At 51.2% G+C, this 16,121-nt stretch overlaps 7 protein-coding genes across 7 annotated transcripts; 4 read left to right on the forward strand and 3 right to left on the reverse strand.

Annotated features, from left to right (window-relative positions):
* Positions 1-402: 402 nt before the first annotated feature.
* N7484_008762 (WD repeat protein) lies at positions 403-3,216 on the forward strand (the record flags this gene model as incomplete). Its single annotated transcript, XM_057119149.1, has 1 exon — positions 403-3,216. One exon carries the CDS (start codon positions 403-405, stop codon positions 3,214-3,216), a length of 2,814 nt encoding a protein of 937 aa, XP_056968704.1.
* A 383-nt stretch (positions 3,217-3,599) lies between these two features.
* Positions 3,600-4,614, forward strand: N7484_008763 (WW domain-containing protein; the record flags this gene model as incomplete). The annotated part of the gene is made up of 2 exons (XM_057119150.1): positions 3,600-3,691; positions 3,774-4,614. 2 exons carry the CDS (start codon positions 3,600-3,602, stop codon positions 4,612-4,614), a joined length of 933 nt encoding a protein of 310 aa, XP_056968705.1.
* A 345-nt stretch (positions 4,615-4,959) lies between these two features.
* Positions 4,960-5,864, reverse strand: N7484_008764 (uncharacterized protein; the record flags this gene model as incomplete). The annotated part of the gene is made up of 3 exons (XM_057119151.1): positions 4,960-5,162; positions 5,225-5,317; positions 5,372-5,864. Coding segments are annotated over 3 exons (789 nt in total), but the record flags the coding sequence as incomplete, so codon positions are not given.
* Positions 5,865-6,785: 921 nt separating this feature from the next.
* Positions 6,786-8,939, forward strand: N7484_008765 (phosphate-sensing transcription factor PHO4; the record flags this gene model as incomplete). The annotated part of the gene is made up of 3 exons (XM_057119152.1): positions 6,786-7,301; positions 7,369-8,380; positions 8,446-8,939. 3 exons carry the CDS (start codon positions 6,786-6,788, stop codon positions 8,937-8,939), a joined length of 2,022 nt encoding a protein of 673 aa, XP_056968707.1.
* A 530-nt stretch (positions 8,940-9,469) lies between these two features.
* N7484_008766 (uncharacterized protein) lies at positions 9,470-11,613 on the reverse strand (the record flags this gene model as incomplete). Its single annotated transcript, XM_057119153.1, has 3 exons — positions 9,470-10,480; positions 10,541-11,395; positions 11,488-11,613. The coding sequence occupies 3 exons, from the start codon at positions 11,611-11,613 to the stop codon at positions 9,470-9,472; spliced, it is 1,992 nt and encodes a 663-aa protein (XP_056968708.1).
* Positions 11,614-12,161: 548 nt separating this feature from the next.
* N7484_008767 (ubiquinol--cytochrome-c reductase subunit 2) lies at positions 12,162-13,769 on the forward strand (the record flags this gene model as incomplete). Its single annotated transcript, XM_057119154.1, has 4 exons — positions 12,162-12,401; positions 12,459-12,633; positions 12,755-13,614; positions 13,674-13,769. 4 exons carry the CDS (start codon positions 12,162-12,164, stop codon positions 13,767-13,769), a joined length of 1,371 nt encoding a protein of 456 aa, XP_056968709.1.
* A 1,059-nt stretch (positions 13,770-14,828) lies between these two features.
* N7484_008768 (putative mitochondrial DNA replication protein (Yhm2)) lies at positions 14,829-16,064 on the reverse strand (the record flags this gene model as incomplete). The annotated part of the gene is made up of 4 exons (XM_057119155.1): positions 14,829-14,883; positions 14,958-15,630; positions 15,746-15,842; positions 15,948-16,064. The coding sequence occupies 4 exons, from the start codon at positions 16,062-16,064 to the stop codon at positions 14,829-14,831; spliced, it is 942 nt and encodes a 313-aa protein (XP_056968710.1).
* Positions 16,065-16,121: the final 57 nt, after the last annotated feature.

The following is a 16,121-nucleotide window of genomic DNA, read 5'->3' on the forward strand; positions in this document are numbered from 1 at the left end:
AACTCTCTAACAATCACTTAGAACCATTTTGGGTTCCTCAAAATCCCGAGTCAGGGTCCCCCATACCTCTGGAATCTCATCCCTCATTGCCCCGACTTGGACTTGCATTTTCGCGCCACCTTTATCGCTTAATACTCTAAGAGAATATGACCGGGCAATAATCTTGGGGATAACGAATGGTTTTTAAATGCCCTAGACTTTGCTGTGGATCGCAGTTAAAGCCCAACCCTTGTCAGTGGGTTGGTCATGTCTTTCTCATTTGACACTGCTGTGCTGAGAGAATAGTGTCATAACTCACTACAAGCTCAAATCATTACAGTGAGAGATGATTACACTTATCAAGATATACGGCTCAAACTAATTCTTGGGGAAATCAAGGCGTTCTGAGATCCTTGATACGAAATGCTCCACAGTTTACGAGCTAGAGACAAGGGCCAGATTGCTAGTTTTAGCCGGGAAGATAGTGCGGAATATGTCGAATATGTCTCACAGGAGGCTCATCGTTTACTTGCAAAATTCACACAATCCTCCAATCTGCCACAAGAACAAGAACAAGCCTGCTCAAATACCGTTACCCATGGTCATACGGTGTTCCACTCGGGAAAAGTCAACGATGTCTGGCGAACACCACGAAGTGCTCCAGAGGCAAAAGAGGCATCTATCAAAACCCCCTCTTCAAAGCAAACAAATCGACTGCCTAATCACTCATCTTCCCACCCTGCCCTAGAAGATAATGACCAGGCAGATTTGCAAAAAGAATGGGCCGTGAGGAATCCATACCAGAAAAAGGTAGAAGATCCCTCATTGCCAGGTTTGCCTGTTAATGCAATTCCTGATACAGACTCGTCAGCCTTGCAACCATTGGGACAGAGTGTCATCATTGCTCCCTACCCTCCGAACCAGATTGTCGACCTGCATATGTCCCCTTTAGATTCTAGATCCTCTTCAACCCCCTCTGGATCACTCTTGCAAAGCCCTGACATCCTAGCTCCCAGGCGCTCGGGCAGGGCCAAAAAAAAACCGATCACCTACAATGTACGTGCGTTACTTGGGTTGGAATCCAATGAGACCCCAAAGAGTCCTGGAGATTCATTGCACCGGGCCTCCCGAGTCTCCTCGAGACTGCCCTCTGAACCATTGCTCTCTCCAGATTCTCCCTTGGTATCAGATCTGCCCAAGAAAAACCCCCCTGGCACGGATTTTAATATTCGAAAGTTGTTGTGGGATCGGGAATTACGCGGTTGCAGTCATAGCAACCGGATTCGCACAGCCATGACATCGGATCTCAGGCCATGGAAGTCATGGAAAGGCGCTTCGAATGATGTAGTGGCTCTTGCCTGGTCGCCTGATTCCACCAAGTTCGCGGCGGGAGCGACGGCTCAACCGGATGAATACAATCGAAAACACAATTTGCTCCTGGGCGACCTTGTCAACAGTGCCCTGTACGAGCTTCCAGATCACTGGACCCCTCGCCCTCCTTCATCAACTGCTACTGAAGAGCGCCTATACACCAGTGTGGCTGATATGCAATGGGTTGGTGACCGACTTTACACTGCGAGTTACGACAATACAGTCAAAATTTGGGATGCCGCTGGTCAACATCCTTCCTGCCTTCAAACCTTGGAGCATAGCTCCAAAGTTGTAGTGATGGCACTTTCAAAATCGAAGCCAAATCTCATTGCCACTGGAACCGATAGTTTTCATCTCTGGGACGTCCAGAAGGGCCAGGCTCCTACTTGTGTGGATATGTCTATTGTTCGGCACCCCCGCCAAAAAAGTATTGATCTGGCACCCACAACCCTTGCATGGGGTCATACGGCATCAACAAATCATGTTCTAGTTGGTGGCATGGCCGAGCGAACTCTAGATGAGTACAAGGTTCCCAACCACGGTCATCTAGCGCTGTGGACTATTGGCCAGGGCTCAGTGACACCACGAAAGCTTGTACCTGACTCCCAGAACGTCTTTGACATAAAATGGCATCCATTCTTGCCAAAATTTGCTGCTGCAACTACCTATAGCCAGGCAATGCAGCTTCCATTGAAGACGCGAACTGTTCTCCAAATATATGACTGCATAGACGGCAATTACACCTTCACTGGCCGATTTCCCTGTCCAGCTGCAGATGTGAATGAAACGAGTTTCTGTCCAATGGATTCGACCTACATCACTGCCAGCTGTACGGACGGTCGCACGTATGTTTGGGACGTCCGTTTTCCCGACGATAAAAGTATTCTTCAACTTTCACACGGCACTCCGCTCCATCCACTCAGTCATAAGCAACCCCGGGAGCTGACTGATTATGGTGTCTCTGTCGCTCTGTGGGGAACATCTATGGATCAGTTCTATACGGGTGGCTCTGATGGGTTTTTGAAACAATGGGATATCCGTCGAGCCCCAGAAGACGCGTTAGTGGCCAACATTGCCAACTTCACCGAGGGTATCACAAGTGGAGCGTTTTCGGAGGATAAATCCCACCTTCTTATCGGGTCTCATGGTGGAGGCATTCGGGTGTTGTCTACCGGGCCTTGTTCCGATCCCGAAAAGTTAGGGTTTGAGTTCAAGAGTGCCCCCGAACCGCCCACTCGGGATATATCTGGCCGCGAGGCTAGTAGAGCGCTCATATCTAACGACGAGATCGAACGGCATCCGATATACGGCCCGGGGCAGGGACCTAACTACCAAGGCCCTTATGCTCGTTGGGCACGGGATATCTCTGAGGATACACCCCTTGACCAAGTGAGCCGATTCCCTCTCAAGGATGAATACCAACTTCGTCAGCTTTGCGGGCCAAAGGGGCAAAACCAGGGTGAACTCGATCTAAATGCGCAACGTGAACTCAAGAAGCAAAGACAGGCTGCTACAATACGAAACAGTCTGCGCAATAATTCGCCAAGGGATAAGCCCAAGTTCGATACATTTACAGCTACGGACCGAAAGAAGAGAAAGAAGCAGAATGATGAGAAAGATAGGGAGAAGCGAAAGAAGCGGCGCCATGGGCCGGTGGTCAGTAATGTTGAAGTGGTTCATATTGACCTGACCGGTGATTCCCCAGAACCCGAGTCAGCCAACTCGATCTTGATCCCAAAACCTCCAAGGCGAGGAACACTCCCCAGACTTCCATCTTCTACTGAGAACCTGGAAGATGGCCTTGAAGATGACCATTGGTGGCCAGATAGTGGCTGTTATGATGCTAATATTTGTGATAGCGACTGAAGACCAAGTTCACTGTCATATTGTACTATTAAAAGATTTGAAAAAAGAAAAGAAAAAAAGAAGCTTTTCATCCCTTTTGTCTTGTCTAGAGGGATGATAATAATATTATTGCCAATCAAAGCAAAGGGAATTATACGTATGGTAATTAACTAGTTACAGTAGTTAACTAACTTAACATTGTCATTATACTTACATAAGATGACGTCGCACTGCCTCACTGTGGCGCAGTTGCGTTTTCTAGATTATGTAGGCCGGGAGTGTGGAGCCCATATATAGTTCTTCACTTCCCCCCATATCTGATTGCCCCCCCTTTCCCCTCCTTCATCGACTCGATCTATTCTTTTTTTAAATCACCGAGCCCTTGCACTATTTTCACTTTGCTTATGTCGGCTCCCTTCACGCCACCCTCTGGGCCTCCACCACCCTCTGTTCCGGAGGGATGGAAGGCGCAGTACGATGATCGATATCAGGCATGGTACGTCAACATTTCCCTTCGCTGATGCCTCTTTCCCAATCCTGAATCTGCCCCGGGAAGTGGACTGACTGACTCATTTTAGGTTTTACGTGAATCTCGCCACTGGAAAATCACAGTGGGAACGCCCAGAAACATCAGCTCCGTCCACTGACGGAGGTTCTCACGAGCCGCCACCATCATACGATAATACAAACTCCGCTGATCCAGTTGCACTCGCCAATGCTGGAGACAAAAAGCGGCCGCTGGCTTCAAATAACCCATACAATCCGACTTCTTCCTCGCACGGCACTGCCAACCTCATCGATGATGACGCCCGCCTCGCCGCTAAGCTCCAGGCGGAGGAAGACGCCCGGGCCAGCAGTGGCAGCAGAGGTCCCGGGACACCGGGTGCCGCTGCTGACTTTTACAACGGGCAATCCGCTTCTCAATCCACCGGTTCCTATGCATCCGAGCCAATCGCTGGGGGCTCGGCACCAGAGCAAAAATCTCGCAGCAGAGGCTTCCTGAGTAAGTTGATGGGCAAGAGCTCTAGCAGCTCCCGCCCACCGCAACCACAGCTTCAGTACACCTCATACCCGCAGCAGCCCCCACCGAATGCCGGATACTACGGGCGATACCCGCAGCAACAGGCGCCAGGATACGGATATCCGGCGCCCGGATATGGAGGATACCCGCCCCAAGGCGGGTACTACCAGCAGCCACAACAGAAACATGGCATGGGAACTGCCGGTGCAGCAGCCTTGGGTGTGGGTGGAGGGTTGCTCGGTGGACTTTTGATTGCCGATGCCGTGGAAGGGATGGAGGACCATCATGATTATGATAATGGTGGTGACTATGGTGGTGACTATGGCGGTGGTGGTGGTGGTGACTTTGGTGGAGGTGATTTTGACGGTGGTGGTGACTTCGGTGGAGGAGACTTTTAAACCGTGCCTCGCCATCTTTGTACCATTGTGGGGACTTGCTTTCATGATACGCATTTCATGATTTTTGCCTTGTTTGATCGCCACTAGCTTCGGGTGATTCCTATGAGCTCTGGGTCTTTCTTTGTTTTATATATATACCTCTCTCTCTTTCTCTTTTTCTGCAATATGTGGTGCGGAATGGAAATTAGGTGGCGACGATTGGAATCAGTTTGGAATAATGGTTTCACTGCGGGCCTAGGATGGAATGGATTTATGATTTCACGAGCAGTTATCGAGTCACTTTGTAATTCTATGAGTTTATTGAGCAACGTATAAACATAATTAGCTGTAGAGTAACAAGTCAAGCTAACGTCGTCGTGTAGCCGCACCTGTTTCACGACCAGTGGCCCCAGCTGGAGCAGCGTCGGTATTGGCCATGGGGCTAGGTGAGGTACCTGCCATCCAGCCAGCCAGATCAAATCCCCCTCCAGCAAGGGCATTGCTGGCACCTCCCGTCAGGGGTGAAGAGCGTGAGTGCTCCTCAAATTCGGCGCGCATTTCCGGATCCACTACATCAGTCAGTCAGAGAGGATTCTTGGATTCTCGACAAAAAACAAAGGGCCAATCATACTGCTCTCCATCAGCTTCGGCATGCCGAGAGTGAAACCCAAAGCGACAATAGCCAGCAAGATCATGGGATTCTTGATGAGACTCAATGGTGAAACTATGTATGACCTATATTAGCAGACAATATAATCCATTTCACCACATCACTCACACTTGGCACGCTCTTCAAAGAACCCCCTCCTACCCACGAGCTTGGCCTCGACAATAACATCTGATTGTTTCTTGGCAGCCACATCAACGACATATTTCTCTGCCCCACGGTTGTCCCATGGATTTCCACGGAAGGTCTCCCAGATTCCTAGGATGGACCCATCGGCAGCCACGTCGACCCGGTAAGGGGCGAAAATGTACTCGCTGGAGCGAATATCTAACAGGTAGGATTCCTGCTGCGCCGGGATATCATTGAAGACCAGTGTAGACGCGTGAGTTAGTGAAGCAGCCAGGCGATGATCATTGCCGGAGGGGAGCGTGGTCAAAGTGGCATGGGTGGATGCGGACAGTCCATGCGGGTTGGGCAGGAGATTTGTGGCAGGGATGGTGATAGTGAGTGAGGCAGCAGCGAAATGGCAGAGCAGAACCAGCAGCAGGAGCGACATGGTGGAGGTGTATTGGAGAATATGAGACTGCGAGATTGCCCCCCGTAACTATCTCGGCATCAACTTGAGAAGCTTGGACCGGGTGTGGTATATTGGTTCAGGGTCCCGTGACTTGCCAAGGACTGAGTTATAACCGGGTGAATGGAATGACACCACCATCCAGATTCTACTGTAGGGTAACTTTAACACACGGGTCTTTCTACTTGGATTCCAACATCTAGATCCTTACTCCAAGGTCCTGGTAGGTACTGGATTCTAGATCCTAGATCCTTGATCCCTTGAACCCGCCTCCAAAACAAAAATCTCGGTTAGCAGTCGCGGTCAGAAGCCGAGCTGGTGTGGACTCTTTTCTCTTCCCCACTTGGTGGACTCGGGAATTGGAGCCTGGGGAGGCCTCTCTCTTTTAAATGGAGACTGCCAAAAATGGAGAACAGGGAAAGACTGGGGAAGCAAAGTCAAGGTTGGAGGGACGATCTGTTCTATATATTAAGTTTGTTGCATGCATATTGGACGCCGCTATACTGGATTCTCTCGAATCTCACTCCCACTAGACCACATTCTCCCGACTAGAAAGACACCAGGCGCCTTTAGCGCCAACGCGAAATTGTTCACGGAGGAAAAAAGTACCGTTTCCGCCCGGGCAAAGTAATTAAGTCAAAGTCGAAACTAAGAGAACTAAGGGAGAAAAAAAAAAGAGGCAACGAGTTCCAAGGTTTAACCGTTCCTCTCACCCAGCCTTTCCCCATTCCCTCCATTGCCTCTCGTTCCTTTTCCCCTTTTCCCCAGGACCGCACATGCTCAACTCTGGAGCGTCTTGTCCTACTTTTTCTTTTTCTTCGAACTTTATATGCGTGGTCGCGAAATCCTGTAACCCCTCGGTGATTGGCTCGATCCCTCTTCCACTTCCACTTCCAATCATTTTCCCCTCTTTACTTGCCGACTTCCCTCCCACCCTCCGCAAAAGGCATCATGGAGCCACAATCGGCCATGCCGTGGCCGGAGCAGCTTCATGAGAATCCCCTCATCTCTCCTGGGGAGGATGAATTTTCGAACTTCCTCGAATTCGACATGCATTTCTCCGACCTGGAAGGGCACGGACCAGCACATTCCCAGATGCAGGACCAACATTCAATGGGCCACCCTCCCACCACCACTGCGCCCTCGACCATGGCCTCAGACCCCCGATCACATCCATATGCGACTTCAATGGAGGGCATGTCAATGGACTTTGGTCATCACCCTGCCCAGTCGCAATCTGCCATGCCCTACACCACTACTCCCAGCATGACCCCGGGCTTCTGCGCCCAGGATTCATCCCACCAGGCCATGCCGCAACAGTCAGGTCAACACTACATGCAAGGCCCCCCGATGATCCCTCCGACACCCAACAGTATTGAAATGCATGGGAATGCTGTCCGATACTCGCAACGGATGGACGACAACCCGGAGATGTATGATCATCGGTACTCGCGCGTTGAGGACCAGGTATGTATTAGATATGATGTATTTAACTCTTTTTCCCCGGAGCCTCTTTTGCTCACAAGCTCGCCAGGCGCTGTACACTCCTCTGGTATCGCCTGCGATGACACCGCTGGAAACCCAATTTCAACTGGACTCTTATGCGATTCCTGGGGAATATAGCATCACTCCCCTCACCTCGCCGGCTCTGGAAGCCCAGGCACATTCCACCAATGGCTTTTATCACTCAAGGCAGATGTCAGATGTGGGCTTTGTGGCCAACAACATCGAGGCCAACACAATGCCGGGGACTTCAGCTCCGGGCTCCCCATCTATCATTCGAAAGACCAATCGCCGGCGAACGTCGACCGCTTCCCGCCTTTCGGGACGCAGCAAGGTCAAACAGTCGCCTTCCATCCGGGCCCAAACGCAGCGCAGAGGGAGGCCTGTCCCTAATTCGGAGGAGTTTTACAATAGCTTGTCCCAGGAGTTGAATAAGCCACAGAACAATGATGTCCGCTCGCTCCAGGCCAGCAGCACCGAGGGTTCGGGCCAGGATTCGGTTTCGCCCGAACCATTGTCAGAACCTTTGATGCTACCCCCAGCGCTTCCGCCGTCGCGCAAGTCTCCGGCCATTGCTCCTCAACCGGCACAGCCACCCAGTGCCGCGACTCCCGCCACTCTCATGCGAATTCAGCGGTCACAACACACCCAGGACCCCTCTGGCCAGTTCATGGGGCGCGCGCAACTCGAATACCATGACGAGACCATGGAGGACATCACTTTGCCTGAAGCAGTAGCAACCTCGCAGGCACGTCCGAAGATCAACCGCATTGACACCAGCCTCCGGGCTAGCCCGGCCATTTCTGCAAACTTGACTCCTTTGCTAGAAGCCAGGTCGGGCCCGGCAAGCGGGTCCGTTCCCATCAGCCCTAGGACAGCTGCAATGCCATCTCCCAGTGGGCCGATCCCGAAGAGATCAGACCCATCCCGATCTTCTATCTCCAGCCGGAAACGACCGAGTGTATCCTCCACACATGCCAGTCCGCAACTACGACCGAAGATTAGCCCTAGCATTCAGCCCTTGATGCGGGCCGGCAGCGAAAGTGAGTACAATATTTGCCTTTTTTTGTCTTTTCCTCGCAAAACTTCGTCTAACCACATTCTGTAGATTTTGCGCAGGATGCACTCTTTGCTTCCAAATCAAACTATCAGCATATTCTTGACGGCACCTTGCCCTCTGGTGTTTCATACCCAGAGGCCTTGGCCGAAAATCTCAGCTCTAAGCGCACCAACCATAAATTGGCCGAGCAGGGCCGACGAAATCGCATCAACAGCGCTCTTAAGGAAATCGAAGCTTTGGTACCGCCAGACTTCGTTCAGGCTCGACTAGCCAAGGAGGCTGCATTGACAGGGACCAAGCCTGGCGACAAAGAAAAGGATAAAGCGACCAACCAGGCCATCAGCAAGGCCAGTGCGGTGGAAATGGCCATTGACTATATCAAGTCCTTGCAGCAGAGTCTCAAGGAGACCAATGAGAAATTAGTTGCGACCGAGGCCAAGCTCGCGGGTTTCACGCTTAATGATGGGAGCAACACTCCGACTGCGAGAAGCACAGCGGAGGTGGCTTGCGAGAACGATGAGTCGGAAGACAAGAGTTCATGACCAGACTGTACATTCCAAAACGCGAGGATCAAGGGGGCTTGAGTTACACTGTATATTTTTGGTTGGGAAAAGGAATCGGATAACCCTAGGATCTTCATGGACAGTCTCGCTATGTGGATGCGTAATGATCTTTTTTTTTTTTTTTTTTTTTTTTTTTTTTTCTGGATTTGGGCTGTTATAGCGTCGGTGTTGATGTTCTTGTTCTTGCTCGGTGTCTACTGTGGTTTTATCCGTGGCTCTATTGTTTTTCTTTCCTTTTTATTGTTATATCTTTATGATTCGTATATCCAAATAGACCTTGACATATATATATTTTTATTTTTGGCATTCTTCAGGAAAGATAGAGTATAGGTACTTGACAAAGTGCCTTTTACGCTATATATCTTTACAGTGAAAGAAGATGAAAATTGCCAACACCTTCAAATGCTGCCTGGTAGGAATTCGTCGCTCATGAGGCTGTACAAATGCAAAGGAAAGATAGACCCCGTTTTCGCCTAGAAGCGATAGCCGCCTACGGAGTAGATGGAGGATCAATAATCGCGGAACACCGCCACCATATCATCCAAGCGTGCCACTTCAGCAAGTAGGAGAGCTTCCTTGTCTTTCCAGCGTTGCAAAAGTTCCAACTCCTCTTCGGTGAGGTACTCCTCCTCGTGGCCCTTGACATCACTACGCTCGGTCTTCTCGAGGAAATCCTTGAGTCGAGCTCTCTCGACTTTGATCCGCTGCAGGGTCCGCGACATGGCCTTGTATGTATCCTCCAAAATACTGCTGCAGACACGATCCGGGTCATAGTACCACAGGAAAATGGTCTTGGAGGGTTGACGTTGTGCGTCCTTGGGCACCTCTTGCAAATCCACAAACCCACCAGACTGCATGCTAGAAAGGGTTTGCCGCAGATCCTTGAATGGAAGCAGGCTAATTTCCTGCAGTCGCTTCTCATCGAGTTTGCCCTTGGCATGCAGCACACGGATCACACGAATAGCAACGTCACCGTACCTGGATTCAATCATTCGTTCAAGCTCCAAGTGTCGTAATTTGCGAGCCAAGCCACGGAACCCAACCCGCCACTTGGGGACACCATACAGCTCAACACACGATGTGAGATTGAGAGGTGGCTGTGCAAGAAGTTGAAGATGCTGATTGATCTCCCAAGCTCGACTCGGACCACTGGACTCGTCGTCAGAGCCCTCATGATCGCCGTTGACCCCATTTTCCAAGGGTCGTTTTCCGCCTCGATTTACCGACTGTGAAGATGAGTCTAGCGGGGCAAAGGCTCCAGACAGATCCAGATAAGGGTCGACATCCCCTAGTATCTTTTCTGCATCAATGGGGACAGTCCACTGCTCTCCTTCTTCACACTCACGTGGAATTTCTTCGGTATCTCGGCATCGAAGCGTGGCATATTCAATATGTCGAAGGAGACAGTCATATACCTCTGCGGTGGCCGGAGGTGCATCCTGCTCAGCAAGGCTGACAAACCTAGCGTTGCGTAGCGCCACATCCAACTTTTCATAGTTAACCCGCACGACCAATCCGGACTAGAGGAAAGTCAGCTTCCATTTCATGAGAAATGTCCAATTTGGTAGCAAGAATCTTACATCCATGGGGGTATTGTCGAAACCGTCTTCATCTTCTGACCAGTGATTCTCTTCCTCATTTGTCATTTGATGCTCATTGGCTCCATTCTCCCACCGTTGCTCATCTGTAGAGCTCGAAGCATTGTGTCGGAACTTCCTTTTGATCCCTCGAGGAAGGCCATGAACCATAAGCTCTTGGGAAAGATCGGCATGGGTCCGATTATGTATTAGTTCCTGGATCTCAAGCGCAAGCGTTTCTTGCTGCCTCTTTCCCTTCAGCGCCTTGATATCTGAACGGGAAGACACTGTGCGTTGTGCTTCAAGTAGATTGTCCGAGGGACTCTGGAAATGAGCATCACGAACACGCATCAAGTATCCGTGAGATGCAAGAGCTTTGATGGTGGCATGGAAAGGAGCAGGCTGTCTTTCCGAGGTATGACCGCCGTTCGTCTCGCCGGTTTGGTCCTCAACTTCCATGTCATCTTCTTGTGGTTCTTCGTTGCCGTTTGTAATCCCATTTGGGACTACGGGCGTTAGGGTTTGGAGTTCGGGTAGAGTTTCAAGATGGCCGACAGAGGCGTGGCCGAGGAAGAGAATTGCCTCCATGACTCGGGCCGCGTATTCTCCAAGCCGATCTTCGACCAAGTTGAGAATCTTCCCGGAGCGTACGAGGTAGTATGCGGCATGGGGATTTGATTCGTAGTAGGTATGGTTATCTTCGAGAGAGGTGAAGTAGTAGACGAGATGATGCTGAATCATGGCAGTCAAGCCATGGCGCAGCTGACGGTCAGTTAGGCGAGAATAGAATTTTAATCGAGGAAGAGAAAGCCGTTCATAGCGTTGTAGGGTCGAGAAAATGCGCTGGAAAACACCAAGCTAATGATCAGTATTGCTTTGCAGCGGGAATGCCACCACAGGGCTGATTCTGCATGGATGGGCATAGCAGTCATTGGTTCAGAATCACTTACTGCGAACAGCTCTCCGAAGTGGTCCTCGATGAGGAGCGTACAGAGCTCCACGGCATGCTGCGCAGAGAAGGGTGTCAGTATTGGACCAAGGTCAGTGGAGGGGCTGTAGCGAACCTGGGACATCATCATGGCGTTTTTCAGAAGGCTTACCAGCCTCCAGTCCTCATGAGGAACAATTGAGGTCACCGCGACAAGTTCATGGAGGGGACCTGGTATAGTTGCGAAAGGGTATTACTGGCGGGCACTTTTTTGCTTATCAGTCACGTGAAGATCAGCTGATCCTGCATCTACAGTACAACGAGGAGATTCGACTTTCTTGTATAGACCACACCCTGAGATTATGGGCATGATCATTGCTGTTTTGACCCATACCTCTCTCATTGAATCCGCATATAACCCAGCAAATCATGCAATGTTTTGATCAATTAAAACTCCCCAACACTATATAAAAGTCCAAACCTCTATTGTAGAAAAGTTCTTCCGAGTCCGTCCGACTCGTCACGGCAGCCAATCAGAGCCCGAGTAATCAACCCAGCCCCGGCATCTTGAAGCTTTTCGTAACCCGTCTGCTTCCCTCTCCCGACGCATCTCCCCTCCCCTCCCCTCAATTGCTTCTTCAAGCCCATTCGGGTTACTGTTTCTTTTCTCTCTTCTTCAATTGTCCCTGGCACATCATGCTGTCGCGGTCTTCCCTCAGCCGAAATGCGCCGCGTGCGCTCTCCGCCGGCCGTCGGGCCATGGCCTCTGCTGCCAACCCGACCTTCCAGTACGATGTCACCGAGGCTGCCGGCGTGAAGGTTGCCAACCGTGAGGTCAACGGTGCTACTGGTACTCTGGCGCTGGTTGCCAAGGCTGGCTCCCGTTACCAGCCCTTCCCTGGCTTCTCCGATGCCCTTGACAAGTTCGCCTTCAAGGTTGGTCCCGCGACCATTGTCGTATCAACTTCCTCAATGTTAACCTGTCCATCATAGACCACACTTAAGCGTTCCGCTCTGCGCATCACTCGGGAGGTTGAGCTGCTGGGCGGTCAGATCTCGTCGACACACTCGCGCGAAAACGTCGTTCTCCGCGCCAAGTTCCTCGCCAATGATCTCCCATACTTCACAGAGCTGCTGGCTGAGGTCGCTGGCAAGCCCAAGTTCACTGGTACGTAGCTTGACATCATGCATGGGAACGAGATGAGCTTGAAATGAACCTGGCGGAGGGTGATAGCATATCAGAAACTTTTTTTGCTTTCCAACTGACATGAATTTTCGTTTGACACTAGACCACGAATTGAACGAGGTTGTCAGCCAACTCCTCAAGTACCAGCAGGACGCCGTTTACTCCAGCGCCGAGACCGTTGCTATTGATGCCGCTCATGGCGTCGCCTTCCACCGCGGCCTGGGATCTCCCATCACCCCCAGCCAGTCCACCCCCTATGAGAAGTACCTCTCCGGCGACGCCCTGGCCCAGTTTGCTCAGGATGCCTACGCCAAGTCCAATATCGCTCTGGTTGCCACCGGCCCCAACTCCGCCGATGTTTCCAAGTGGGTGGGTCAGTTCTTCCAGGATCTCCCCACCGGTACCTCCTCCGGCCAGTACAAGCTTCAGCCTAGCGAGCCTACCAAGTACTTCGGTGGTGAGCAGCGTCTTCCCTCCAAGACCGGTAACGCCGTCGTGATTGCCTTCCCCGGCTCCAGCGCTTTCGGCACTGCTGGCTACAAGCCCGAGGCTTCCGTCCTGGCTGCTCTTCTGGGCGGCGAGTCCTCTATCAAGTGGACCCCTGGTTTCTCGCTCCTGTCCAAGGCTACCCAGGGCTTCTCTTTCCTTAACGTCTCGACCAAGAACCACTCCTACTCCGATGCCGGTCTCTTCACTGTCACCCTTACCGGTGCCGCTGACCAGGTTGGTGCCGCCAGCAAGAATGTCGTCGATGCCCTCAAGAAGGCCGCCGCCGGCGAGGTCGCCAGCGAAGACATTAAGAAGGCCATTGCCCTGGCCAAGTTCAGTGCTCTGGAGTCTGTTCAGACCCTGGAGACTGGCCTTGAAGCCACTGGCTCCGGTCTGGTTCACGGCAGCAAGGCTTACCAGATTGGCGAGATTGCCCAGGCTCTTGAGAATGTTACTGAGCAGCAGGTCAAGGATGTACGTTTTATTTCTCTCTCGTTTTCTTATGAATTAACACTAACTAAAAATGTTCATAGGCCGCCCAGACTTTCCTTTCCGGAAAGGCCACTCTTGTCAGCGTCGGCGATGTTCACCAGCTCCCGTACGCTGAGGACATTGGTCTGTCTGCTTAAATATCCCTTGTATACCATACAACCCCCTAGACCGAGGGAAAAGCGTGTTTCCTCGTTTGGATTTGATGTGATCACTTGTGCCTAGATTCCTTCCCGATATCTCCTTTGTGTTTGAGGGTGTAGTTGACTGTAATACAATTGTACCTTATTTGATGCAGTCCTCCTCTTAGTAATCCTTTGTGAATGTTTTTGTCCATTTTTTTCTTTTGATCTTGGGCCCTATTGCGCAAAATTCGGCCGTGGATCCGAGAGGGCTTCTCGCATTAGATACAACCACAGATCTCTGCGAGTGGTATGTCTGTAAAACACAAATGCACCAAGACAGCAGACCAGATGTCATCTAGCGCGTCTTTAGTATGATGAGCCTCAAAGTCCTGTGCCAACCTCGTTTTCAAAACAAAAAAAAAACAAAGTTGACGGGAGCTAGGAGTACCCAATAAAAGGATCCTGTGAACTGAACAATGGATAGCGCAACAGTGCTTGACTTTGTCCCTAAATGCTTATGTCCTCGTCTTTGGGGAAGATAATGACATACGGAACATTTGATAATCACGATCATATGAGACATCTAAACAATATCGTTAGCCGAGGTCAAGTCGTGCGTACATCATCACATTACAATGCCTCGGTCGAGGCCGAACGGATAAATGGAAGAGCAACAAAGGTCCATACAATGACGTCTCAAGAGCCGATTTGCGCCCCCGAGATCGGATGATTCGACATCACGATACGAAGTAAGTTCCCCCGAAAACTGGGGTCAATGGTTGGTTTGTAGAATAGAATCAAGCTCCAGATTCCTGGCATCGGATTACATAACTTCGTGACGCTCCAAAGTGGCTCCTTTAAGGGGGTTTTCATTGAAAGATAATGAATTAAGTTAAACACCAGGACACTGGATCAAGCTAAGACAAAGTATTCTAAGGGGTGTGTTTGAGTTTCACAACAAATGCATTCAGTGGGTATCGGGGTCTTGTTTCAAATTATGGATGTATAGACGGAATTTTAAGTCTCGCTCTCCGACAACCGCTGCATAGCAGAAGGGTATCTCAAACCTTCTCTTTAGTGCTTAGCGGTGACGGCCTCGCCAGTCAGTTTTTCGACTGCTTCTTTGGCCCTATAAGATGCAAAGAGATTAGTAAAGGTATCAGAACGGGGGGGGGGAGGGAAGGAGAGAAGATTAGAACGCACATGTCACCAAGAGCCACCATGCAGACGGTCTGCCAGATACCCAGACCAATGCGGGGAGCGACACCGCGGTAAAGACCACGGATTCCATTGGAGTCGTAGATGTACTTGAACGCCTTGCCGACAGTGAGGTTCTTGGGGCGGTTGGGGTCAACGGTCTTGCTCTGCATCTCGACACGAATGACCTCAATGGGCTGATTCCAGGCGGAAAGACCACCACCGAGACCGGAGGCGAGGATCTTCTCCCAGGCGGACAGCTTCTGGCCATCCTCCTTGTTGGTGACCTTGCGGATGGCAGACTCAGCCAGACGCGAGAGACCGAAGCGAGAACCCCAGTTGGTAGTCTGACGGATGGCCACGGCGTTGACACCACGGTTGATACCCCGGATACCCTCCTTGCGGTAAATATCCATGAAGGTTCCGAAGGTACTGGCGGGCTTAACACCGGCGGCAGCCATCTTGTGCTTGGTGATCTCGACGGTCTTCATGCAGGTGCAGAAGCCCATGGTGGCATACGCCTGGGCGATACCACCAGCCATACCACCACTGATACCGCTAACGAAATCATTGGCACCGAATCGGCGAGCCTGCCACTCCGCTTCGGAGGCAACGAACAGGAGAACCGCGCCCTTAGTGGAGGCCTCAATCCAGGCCCACGGAATGAGTCCTTGATAGTCTAAATGTCGGTAGATCTTCAGTCAGCATGGTTGGTTCCAACAGGATTGGCTGGATGATCCCCACACGCAAGTTGCGCGCATCGGAGGAAAAGCGAAGGGGGGTTGGTTACATACAACCGAGGATCCCGCCACGGCCCCAAATCCGACCCATAGCACTGCCGAAGCTGTCGCCCCGATTGGCGGCCATGGTTGTCTTGATCACTTCCAACGGCTAAACGGAAAGGGATGAATGTCAGTCGATGATTTGGCTTTTTTCGGGCGCCCTAGCTCTCCAGGGCGCCTGGAAAGCTGGAAAGTTGAGAAAGAAAAGACTAACCTGTCCCAAGGTGGTGACCTCAAACAAGTTCAAACCAGCGCCCAGCAACAAGTTGCTGAACTTGACGGGCTTCTTCTCAAGCTGAGGCGCGGCGGCCTTCTCTGGAGTTGTCGACATTTCTGGTATGGGGATGCTGCTGAAAGGGGCCCTGACCAAGGGAGATAGGGGCTTCGT

Source organism: Penicillium longicatenatum, assembly GCF_028827895.1.
Source record: "Penicillium longicatenatum strain IBT 33135 chromosome Unknown contig_6_segment0_segment0, whole genome shotgun sequence".
Classification (NCBI taxonomy): domain Eukaryota; kingdom Fungi; phylum Ascomycota; class Eurotiomycetes; order Eurotiales; family Aspergillaceae; genus Penicillium; species Penicillium longicatenatum.